Source organism: Nilaparvata lugens, chromosome 3 (genome assembly GCF_014356525.2).
Source record: "Nilaparvata lugens isolate BPH chromosome 3, ASM1435652v1, whole genome shotgun sequence".
NCBI classification, from domain to species: Eukaryota; Metazoa; Arthropoda; class Insecta; order Hemiptera; family Delphacidae; genus Nilaparvata; species Nilaparvata lugens.
This window is the reverse complement of record NC_052506.1, coordinates 57,325,667-57,338,024: the sequence shown is the minus strand read 5'-3', so window position 1 is coordinate 57,338,024 and position 12,358 is coordinate 57,325,667. Positions and strand designations below refer to the sequence as shown.

Genomic DNA, 12,358 nt, shown 5'->3' with positions numbered 1-12,358 from the left:
GAAGCTTCATTTGTGATGTTATAAATAGAGCTACCTTTACGGAAACCACACAACATATAATACAAGTATCTTTTGATTTAAAAGCTTATTTAGTGTTGCATTACTGAACCAGGAAATTATATTTTTTTGTATTCTCCTAAAATATTACCTATATAAAATAATACTATATTCTCCTTGAATTCAATACATCGAACCAAATAGTGATTTAATATTGATTTCATAAAAGACCAAACCAATGAGGAATCCTATATTTTCATTCGATTATTATTATCAGTAAACCGTATTATATTACTTGATGAATATTATTATGCAATGGAATATAACATGTATGTGAATGAATAATAAATCAAATGTTCATGATTTATTATAAGAGCTGAAATAGTATGAAATTGCAAAAGGTCTTCTTGCCTTATCCTGAACTTGTTTGAAGAGTTGCCGTCGAAGGAGGGGGCTGTGTCCGCTGCTCAGCCGCCGTCTCATCAATTTTACGTATATCGTCCAAATCATATATCCCTGAATGGTTTCTCAATAGTTGATCTCCTCACCAATATTTTTCCATCATTGGTTCAGACAGACACCAGCTTACGGGTTTTAACGAGATTTCTTGCTGCGTTGAAAATCTCCCTTGTTTGTGGAGCTAGGTGATCGTTCATATAAACAGGATGATCCGGAAAATTGGGATTAATTTCACTTGCTGACAGTCTTTTCTTGTGCTTTCTAGCTGTCAACCAGATGGACTTGATTGATCTCGAAACGAAATTCACCACAATGGACGGTGGAACACGGTTTTTCCCGGGTACAGCTGAACCTTGGCGAAGTCTGTGTGCAATCGATATGTCAAATCCATTATACTCTACACCCAAAACACTTGTCAGTTTTTCCATTATCGCATACACATTTTCCTGCGTTGTAACCGGTATGCCCGTTATTACAATATTGTTTTTGCGCGTTTGTTGTTGCAAATCCGCCACTTCCCTTTTTAATACCGCAATTTGACCTCTTAGATGCTCGTCTTTTTGAGTTAGCTCGAGCACTGCTGCTGAGTTACTATTCGACGTTTCTTTTAGAGTATTCACGTCTTGCTTAACAATTTTAAAATCGTCGAGTGTGGCTTTAATAATGTGCCATCGTTCATTATTTTCTCTTCGAAGAGCAGTAGCTATTGCTTGGAGAACAGTGATAACTGTCCTCACGTGATAACTCACCCTCGCGACCAGCACATGTAGCAGCGCTGCACTTATCACACCTCCAGTTGTTACGTGTTGCGACGGATTTTGAAGCGTCCATATTTATGCACCCGGCGTGGAATAACCCATCACGATCTTTACACTTGAAATTATCGTGCTTTAGAGCTACGTCGTTTAAACACTTTTTGCACTTATTAACCATTTTCGATGCGGAATAAGTTTAATTTATAGGTCAAACACTATGAAATACTATTGAGTTTAAACACGGACAAAATAAGCCGAGTGACAGATAAGGAACAAACTAGCTACTTATCAGGCGCTCTGATAGACGATGCTCACTCATCGAACTCCGAACTAGAACTGAGATGAACATGTCGTTGAGATGAACAACTTAGAGTTGAAATATCGCCAAAAGATTTCTTAGTGAGCACCTAGGACGTAAGAGGAAGCTATATTCCAAGTTTTGTTGCAATCCATCCTGTAGTTTCCCAGAAATCGTGATCAGTGAGATAAGAATTTTATAAGTATAGATAACACATCATGTTATTCAATCCATAATTATAACAGCTGATTAATTTGAAAATTGGTGAACTAGAACCCCATAAAATGGCGATTTTGCAATGCATCACGGGATTGTGTCATGACCTGTATTCTAGAGACCTTGGGAGAGGCGGGTGATGGTGAGACCATTCTGTGATTGAAATTGGTAAATTTCAAGCAGTAAAAATGTTCGTCTGCTTTGTGTTTGTTTACATTTGAAATGGCATCATAGCCTAATTTCTCATTAGAAATATGTTTATTCAAGATTTTTCAAATTCAGTCATACATTTATGTAAATTTTACTTTTTCACATTTAAGTAAAAAGTATACCATACATAAGAAACGATTAACACCAATTCAAGCCTTCACTGAACCGTTGTAATTGGACAAATGACAAGTATTTGTTTGTTTTTCTCTAAAACATAAACTAGTAGTTCTGTGAACAGTAGACCTCGCGCTCATTAAGTTACATTGACCTGTTGTTATGTTTTCTCAAAAATTAATAAATAATATATCAATTTAAAATGTCTAGAAAAAATCCTAAATGAACATAGAGCTTTCTGTCCTATCGTACCGTGACGTGCCGTCCCGGAATGTGAGTGTGAGCGCTGTTATCAGGTCTGGCTGCCGTCGATACGCCAATCCAATCAACCCATCAGAGAACATTCTGTGTTGTGTTGGCGAAAAATCGGTGTGTTGAAATTAACAAAATAAACTGCCATAATGCTGATTTCATACAAACTTCATTTCTCACTTTTCATGATTTTAGAAATCAATTTCTTTTCAATAATATTTGTTGCAATTTTGGCCATCAGATTAAAAAAGAAAAATGTAAAAAAATGTTTTCTGTCAATAACTCCAAACTCTAAATTAGAATCATGCCCTCAGCTTATGGAAAGAGGGTATTGGTCTGTCTGTCTGTGTGTGTGTGTGTGTGTGTGTGTGTGTGTGTGTGTGTGTTGTGTGTGTGTGTGTGTGTCTGTGTACACGATATCTCATCCCCCAGTTAACGGAATGACTTGAAATTTGGAACGTAAGGTCCTTACACTATAAGTATCCGACACGAACAATTTCGATCAAATGCAATCCAAGATGGCGGCTAAAATGGCGAAAATGTTGACAAAAACAGGGTTTTTCGCGATTTTCTCAAAAACGGCTCCAACGATTTTGATCAAATTCATACCTGAAATAGTCATTGATAAGCTCTATCAACTGCAACAAGTCCTATATCTGTAAAAATTTCGGGAGCTCCGCCCCATCTGTGCGAAGTTTGATTTTAGATTCTCAATTATCAGGCTTCAGATAAAATTTAAACAGAAAATTCTAAGTGGAAAAGATAGAGCATGAACATTTCTGCAATTAATGTTCAGTAACATTTTCACCTAAAATTGGAAATAAGCTTGAAATTCGAGAAAATGTGATTATTAAATTGCAAACAGTTGGCAAGTGTTGGTTCTATTAAATCATTCACTACGAAGAGATAGCAGACCTCGTGTGTCTCCAGCGTTATTGTCCCATCACCAGCTGTCTCATATTTTTAATAGTAGGTGCGCGGGAACACTAGCGTCAGGTGATCAATTTTCATAACGGCTAGGAAAGTTGTGTGAGTGCGCCACACCAGATATTTACTCTAATATTGGCGTATGAAGGAGGCTCTTTTTTCCTTTTATATTATCCTTGAAATGCAACATTTCCAAAAACCTTGTATATACGTCAACGCGCAATTAAAAAAGGAACATACCTGTCAAATTTCATGAAAATATATTACCGCGTTTCGCCGTAAATGCGCAACATATAAACATTTAAACATTCAAACATTTAAAAATTAAGAGAAATGCCAAACCGTCGACTTGAATCTTAGTTCTCACTTCGCTCGGTCAATCATATGATTGACACATCTCCGATAATTTAGAATAACACATGTAATTTGAAGTTTGAACCAAACTAATATACCAATTTCACTCAGAGATGGTGCCACCATCACCCGCCTCTCCAATTTGCGTTTACTATTGTTCATTGTGATAGTAGAGCAATCGTACATCTTTAATATGTATGTTCCACTTAGAATATGTAATTCTTTTTTATAAAATCTTCTTCATATCTTGAGCGCAACTGAATTTCGTACTAGACCCCAATGCTTTCCAGTGCCTTGTATAAAGTTGTCCATTGAGATTTTCCCAACTTTAACATTTTTTTATTGCGGCCGAATAGTTGAAGCTAGCGTCCAATAACAAGTGCATAGATATTTCTCGCAGAGGCAATGCCAACTGGCCACAACAATCGTGTCATTTGACTCCATTAAACTTTTTCTTGAAAGGCTATGCTAGGTCACTGATCTATGCCATCAAGCCGTGGTCCATTCATTACAAGTCATCAATGGGATTCAGCCCGATTTGTACGCCAACGGAAAAATTGGCTTCTCGGATGTCCCCCACCACGCGGAAACCAAGGTGCCATTTGAATATCATCATATTCCATGCAAAATGGCATTGATAGACCTTTTAAACAAAAGGTCTTAAACAAAAGGCAGATATCATCAATATCTCACACACAGCTTGCTTCATTTGATTTCAAAGATAGGACACACTTAATGAAAACCCCCTATATAATAAGCTATGCGCCTTAGGCTCCAAAATAGTCGAGAGATCTCATTGGACATGATCAAATGATAACTGACAACGGAAAGTACCGATTATGAACGAACAAAGCCGAGGTTCTAATCTCAGCGCGGTATACCAAACTCGGCCAAGACGTTTGAACATGTTCAAACAAGCCGGTTACGCTTTGAAAGTGTGTACTGAATTTATCGATGTTATTATCGCCGTGGATAAAATATGTTACAGTGCACTTGTTGTAAACCGTATCTGGTCCGTAAGCGCTTGGTGAAACCGAGCAATAGTATCTGGAAAATGTTGCTGCATAAAAAGACGAATGTATATTAAAGAATGAATTTTTTACTAAAAAGTCGCTCAAACTTCAACATGATTGCCGTGAAGGTTGAGGCATTTTCGATACCAGTGGGAGTAGACTAGCCTAACAAAACCCTCTTCGTAAAATGCTGCTGACAGATGAGTGTAAGTGGGATATGATGCTGTTTTGGAGCTTTTCGTGAGTTTGGAAGCTTTGCCCTCAAGCTGTGTCCCTCACGTTTGGAAGCTCTGTGAATATCGTCCCTCCTACCACTTGTCTGTGTCTTATGATGGGGTTATATATGATCGGAGGTTGAACAAAATGATCTCTTATTATTCTACAATGGGCATTTTTACTTTCCTTGCCCTATTACCATAGGTAAGGAAAGTATTGCTTTCCAAAAAAAAGGTACCCTAATTTCAAGTTTTCTATACGTTTCAAGGTCCCCTGAGCCCAAAAACATGATTTTTGGGTGTTGGTCTGTGTGTGTGTGTGTGTGTGTGTTGTGTGTGTGTGTGTGTGTGTGTGTGTGTGTGTGTGTGTGTGTGTGTGTGTGTGTGTGTATGTGTGTGTGTGTGTGTATGTGTGTATGTCTGTGAACACGATAACTCCATTCCTAATTAACCGATTGACTTGAAATTTTAAACTTAAGGTCCTTATGCCAAGAGGATCTGACAATAAGAAATTCAATAAAATTGAATTCAAAATGGAGGAAAACATGGCGGATAATTACTAAAAAACCATGTTTTTCACGGTTTTCTCGAAAACGACTCTAACGATTTTCTTCAAATTTATACCATGGATAGCTATTTATAAGCCCTATCAACTGAAATGAGTCTCATTTCTGGGAAAATTTCAGGAGCTCCGTAATATTCTTGAGAAAAATGGCGGATAATGACTAAAAAGCCATGTTATTCTTGGTTTTCTCGAAAACGGCTCTAACGATTTTCTTCAAATTTATACCATGGATAGCTATTTATAAACCCTATCAACTGACACGAGTCTCATTTCTGGGAAAATTGCAGGAGCTCCGTAATATTCTTGAGAGAAATGGCGGATAATTAGTAAAAAATCATGTTTTTTGCGATTCTCTCAAAAATAACTTGACCGATTTTTTTCAAATTCATCCCCTGTATAGTTATTTATCAGCTCTATCAACTGGCATGAGTCTTCTTTCTGGGAAACTGATGGGGGGTCCACCCCATCCTTGAGAAATGAACTTAGTAACCTCCTTCTCATGCATGAGGTAGGTAGGTAGCGCAGTTCATAAAAAGAACACATAGTCGAGTTATTTCATCTGTAGAACAGCTGTTTTGACGACTTTAAAAAAATGACGACTAAAAAAATCATAGAATTTCATAGTTTACACAAAGGAGAAACTACTCTGAAAACAATTATATATACACATATACAGAAGTCTGATCATAGTTTCAAATATGAGCAAGGAAAGTTGTGTGAGTGTACCACACCAGATTTTTCATAACGGCAAGGAAAGTTGTGTGAGTGCGCCACACCAGATTTTTGATTTATAGTTTTTATGCTATAAGCAGTTCTGAGCTTACTAATGGTTATTCTTATCTCTTTTCAGGCTCAAGTGGCACTTTACAAAAATTGCATTACTTCACTGAGAGATGAGGAGTGACCCAGGGCTTAGAGAAAATGATTATTCATGAGAATCCAATTCTGAAAGACAGAAATGCGGTTACCTCTTTGAAGATATAAAACTGGCTGAACCAGTAATAATATTACATTGCAAACTCTATAAAAAAAATTGGTTTTGCATTCCACTAGGTACAAGAAAGTGGTATTATCTTATTATATGAAATGAGTATAATGTGTTTATATATATATATATATATATATATATATAAATTTTCCAAAATAGAATATCGTATATCTTTTAAACTTTTGTGTTATATCCCATCTTACTATTTTGTTGATGATCAAGATACTACTTTGTTGAATGTTTTGTAGTCTACTGAAGTTGAATAGGAACTACATTGTTTAGCTTGCATCTTATTATGATAAATGATTTAATTATTATATTCCTTGTACAGAATAAAAAGTATGACCAGTGACCAATGTGCAATCGTCAGCTTCAAAACGTTATTAGCTTACGTATTTTTCTATTTAATCATGTAAATAAAATTGATAGCATTACTGCGTCTACCATTGTAGAACGTTCTTATACCTTCTACATTATATTGGTATGATCTAGTGACAAATAATCATATATTCAATATTTGATTCTTTGATTCGAAATCATTTCGATATCGATCTAATGAATTGAATCGCTACAGAATTAAATATGTCACGAAATCATATTTTGGCATTTTCCGTCAGCATCATCCTTCATTTGTTCTTTATAAATTTTGAAACACTATTAAACGATCCACCGATATAGACAATAGTATTTATATAATTTATTCATAAGTATTTGATGTATTACTGGTTTTGTAATCGCTTAATCTATCTGAATTCCAACATTCCATTATTTATATGTATTGCTTTATACATATGTTGATATATTATGAAATTATAACAATTGAACTGAATTTGAATTTGTATTATTTACCCTACTCAATAATTTAGACATTGTGAGTTCTATTTGGGAAATTTTTCTGTGAGAGCGGTAAAGTCTATTTTCTACTAATTTTTCGAAGAGCCTCGGTATTTCTTACTACATGGTGATTATAAAAGGACTTTACAATTTTGAAAGTACATACATATTTATTGAAATTACTTACAACATTGAGAAATGTGTCATTTTGTTACAAAACACTTGAAGTTTAAGGTGTGTGTGTGTTATTTTGGTTCGATGTGACAGCCGTTGGTAATGCAGCATACATCCCACCAATAATCGATTTCTTGTTACACTCGTACCAGCATATCAAGCGTAACTTGTGCAACCGCAGCGATATGATTTGATCCGACTTCGGAGGTTATCAAGATTGTCTGGTAGAGACGGAACATAAATCTTATCCTTAATGAAACCCAACTGGAAGAAATCCATCGGTGTTAAATCTGGTGAGCGAGGTGTCCATGCAATTGGCCCTGCACGGCCAATCCAGCGATGTTGAAAGCAATTCTCTAGAAAATCCCGAACTTCTAAATGAAAATGAGCTGGTGCACCGTCATGCTGAATAAGATGAACAAGTGCCCTTTTACTTTCATCACGACGGTGCACCAGCTCATTTTCATTTAGAAGTTCGGGATTTTCTAGAGAAATGCTTTCAACATCACTGGATTGGCCGTGCAGGGCCAATTGCATGGACACCTCGCTCACCAGATTTAACACCGATGGATTTCTTCCAGTTGGGTTTCATTAAGGATAAGATTTATGTTCCGTCTCTACCAGACAATCTTGATGACCTCCGAAATCGGATCACAATCATATCAGTTGCACAAGTTACGCCTGATATGCTGGTACGAGTGTGGCAAGAAAAGAAATCGACTATTGGTGGGATGTATGCTGCATTACCAATGGCTGTCACATCGAACCAAAATAACACCCATACCTCAAACTTGAAGTGCTCTGTAACGAAATGACACATTTCTCATGACGACCAACATAATGCCGACCTCATTTACCCTTGTGCAGCCACATTCTTTCTCATTCGGCAAAGATTATCTTTGAACATATCTTAATCTTGAACAATAATTATTTTCTCAGCTTTCCACAGTCAGTCAGACGATTAATCCCAATGTGATGAAATTTGCCGTTTGAAAGAAGGAAAAATATGTTATAGACACATGTTTGCTTGTTTGAGATTACCAATATCCATGACCATTTTCATTAAAACTCCAGATTGAAAATGACAACTCACTCGTGAAAGCCGTGAAACGAATTCTCACTCGTGCGAACTGCGAACGCCGTTGTGTGCGTCACTGTTAACTGAAACAAATTAGGAAATGTTCATCCTTGTATATTATTCTAGTCATACTCACTTGGCCGAGCTGAGTGCGAACAGTCCCATCAGAACTTATGAGAATAATGTTCTCACTGTATCGGAAACTGACACTGAAACTAATATCTGTTTACAACCGAAATGCACCTTTTTCGTGAGCGATCGCCGAACACCAAACAGTGTCTCCACTGCGATACAATCGCACCACAGTGCCTCCCTCAATTCTTGAACAATTATGCACTAGAGGTAATTTGAAAATGTAATATTTTTTTATTATTTACATTTTATAAGTTCATGTTTACAGTTATTGGGTGGAAAAGTAGATAGGTGATTATGCATGTATATGTATCCATCTATATCTTTCTATCAATATCAATGATAACTTACTAGTCCACTGACTGCGTTCGCTAATTGAAAGCATTGAATTGACGCTGAAAAGGATTTAATCCAGATGAGAGCCGGTCAAATACTCACAAAAACCACTTCGTTTACCCTCAACAAAAATCGCCTCCAACAACAACATTGGCAGCCATTAAGAACAGACGTACCCATCGCCGTTAATTGCCGGCTCATTCACTTGAACTTCCAGCATTGCCATTCGTTCCCTTCAATAAAAATATACTGCGGTTCGTTCTCAATCAATGTGTTGAATCTCTACTCCAATAGCAATAGGCTTTTTGCGTTCTTCGGAAATGATCTTTCTTCCTTAAACGATACACACTTTCTTTCCTTAATCCTTATTTACAAGTTTCCCTTTCAAATAATATGAACTAAGTTAATATGTTATTTACCCTTTATTTTTCCTAGCTATTGTATCTTTCACTCACAATTTAAAATCGTGGAAAAAGTATATCACATTGGAAGACATATATTTTACTGATTTATGTTGAATACTCAAGAACATAATATTGATTTTTGTTTATTGCGTGATTTTTGTTTATTGTGTACAAAACATTAGTGTCATCCATCGTTATGCAAAAAAATCTTCTCAGTTTACAGTATTTTTTTAGGATACCAATATCATGTTCAGTTTATGTTGTCACAGTTAACGAGAGAGTAGAGAATTGTTCTTGGCAGAGATTCTGATGTTGTGCCACTCATGACTGCAGAGAGATCTTTTGTTGCGGAGGAAAGCACGATTGTGACACGCAGGCGGGGGACGGGCGACAGGAGCCTCCTTGTGGAATTCCCGTCACGTAACTGAGTGGACAGGCTACTTTCGTCTAATTTCGAGCAAGTACTCGAAAAGTCGATAACCATCTCGACTGTGTCCCGAGATTTCATCTTGCTGTTCTAACAAGATTGTAATCTTGTTCTGCGATAGCGTCACAATCTCTTGATTCATATTTCACACAGAAATGGCAAAATGTTAAGGTACGAAAGAACAATAAAGAGAAAATCAATATGGAAAGAATTTATAGTAAAATGAATATCAATTAGTACACAATATCAATAAGTCGGTAAAACGTCCGGTTCGTACATGAATTCGTACATGCACTCATTTACTGAGTCGAGTTGGTTTAGTGGTCGGGAGCTTTACAAAATTCAGTCTGCTACCACCGCCTGGTTCGTGGGTTCGATTCCCGCCGGTGGCATGGACTTCTGATTGTCTCATCAAATCTTCCACACACTTCCATTACTCACGCAGAGGCAAAAAGCTTATATGGGCATCATCCACAGTAAAGAAAGTATGTTTTATATTGTTATCCCTGATGAAGACTAGGAGCGATTGAATTAGCCAGTAAGTAATTGTGAAGAAAAAATAATACTCATGGAGATTTGAAAGAAATTTTGAGCGTTCAATTGGGCTCCTTAGTTTCTAATATCAAGCCTGAATCCATAGTGCCAGAGTAGAGAAGATAGAGTGAGTTGGTTTCTAGCCATAACATCTACGGTACTATTGTTGACAGTTGACATTCCAATATTGTTTTATTTCTTGATTTTGTATACTTGAACAAAAGCCGGTTAAATTTCAATCGTTGTGATTGAATGCTATTGGGTTATATAAAGGTAAAATGTGGGTCAGTAAGTTAATTAGTTTGGGCGTTTAGAATTAGCATTAAGGTATTCAATTTTGGACTACATCAGGAACTGTGACTGACTATTATATTACAGTCACAGTCACAATACATAATTTACTTATAACATGATATGCTAACAGCTAGTATGAGAATTTTATTGAACTTGATATTTGGGTACTTACTTGGACCACGAGATCTTTTTGAAGCGACGCCATCTTCACGGTGATGATCTTTCCAAGATTGAATGGAATTTTTTGGCATGCTGTTATTGCTGACATATTATTGGGATGATGATACATTCCGAATTCTTCTATACGTATATGGTGTCTGGTCTAGACCTTGTTTCTTGAACTTCAAACCATTATTTTTAACAGTGGCCTGTTGGTCTTATAGCTTACTGTATCGAGTTCTAATGCATTAGAAACTACAGTACAATAAATTAAAATGGAATCATTGTTGTCAGAACGAATATTGAAGTTAACAATTCACTTCAACGGGGGTCAAAACAAGTAAGAAGTTGATAATTCGATAAAGTACCTCCACCATCTAATTGATCCAATTACAAAGTTTGTATGGAGATGGATGAACATCTTTTTGATATTATAATCCCAGCAATGTAATTAGAATTGTACTTTCTTGAAAAAATCATAATTTTGATCAGGCAGTTGTCTTGATGAGTTAAAGTCATAATACGTCATAACTTGTAGAACATAGAGGAGGGGTGAAACAGCTTCGGGTTTCCACAACTCGAAATTGTGAAACTTTGATGGATGAATCATCATCTTCTTTATAGGTCATGATGCTTCTACCGAAGAACCGTCGTTATGAGTCAATCCTATCTATGAAGACTCTTATTTTGCAGTGCCAATAATTGATCGAGCATTAGTGAGTTCTTACTCTAGACTCAAGGCAAGGTCAAAGTCGTTGTCCGTCTGTGGGTTTGTGCGTTTGTATGTTCTACAATAACTTTGAAAAGAATTTATCAATCAGCTTCAAATAAATTTTGAACACGTAATCTTTGAAGATTTTCACAGGTCAAGTTCGTTGAACAACAAAATTGACTCACTCCTTCGTCCTTTTTCACCCCCGTCTGGTGGTGTTCGTCAGTGGTTGGTTGTAAGAATTCACTTCTTCTTAGTGGCAGTAGCCCTCCTCAGAGACTGCTGCCTTCTTCGGGTTCGGCAACTTGGGCTTCTTTGTCATTTTACCGACTCTCCTATTGTATGTAATGTAATGAGAGAATCCACTTTTGTCCAGTAGAACATGTTAGTACGCAGTACGCATCTGCAGATGCAATAATATTGTTGCACTTTTGCTGTTTTAACACTAGATAATAGCAGGAAAGTTGACAAAGCCAAGCACAGTAGTACAATGGACAAGTTAGATACATTTGTATAACGGAAATTGTCATGTAAGAGATGTCATTGGATAAAACTTGTTTTGATTTCTGTTCTGGGAAATCGTTCAAATGCAAGTGATTGTGATTGAATGTGTACTTATGAACATCTGGTTGACTTATCCTATTATATTAATCGAGCAATTTCTGTATATTTGTATTTTTATATTTGGTTATTTATGTTTAACGGATCTCGAAAACGGCTCCAACGATTTAAACGTGATTTGGAACATAGTAAGTTTATGATATAAAAATTCTATTGCACTAGATCTCATCCTTGGGAAAACTCGCTGAACGACATTAAAAGGATAATCCATCCTTGGCTGAAACAGCTCAGACTTTTGTCGTCTGTGGATAGTAAAAAAGTGAGTGAGCGAGTGAGTAGGCCTATGTGAA

General features: G+C 36.5%; 1 protein-coding gene across 2 annotated transcripts in view; it reads left to right on the top strand.

The window, feature by feature from the left end:
- The window catches only part of LOC111054209 (sorting nexin-6), a 47,511-nt gene extending 40,319 nt beyond the window's left edge, over positions 1–7,192 (top strand). Inside the window, exon 13 of one of the 2 annotated variants that reach the window (XM_022341187.2) lies at positions 6,226–7,192. In XM_022341187.2, coding sequence (XP_022196879.1) covers positions 6,226–6,279 — 54 coding nt within the window. In that variant the 3' untranslated portion in view covers positions 6,280–7,192. The remainder of the gene's footprint in view (positions 1–6,225) is intronic. The other variant, XM_022341188.2, reaches the window with a different exon arrangement.
- Positions 7,193–12,358: the final 5,166 nt, after the last annotated feature.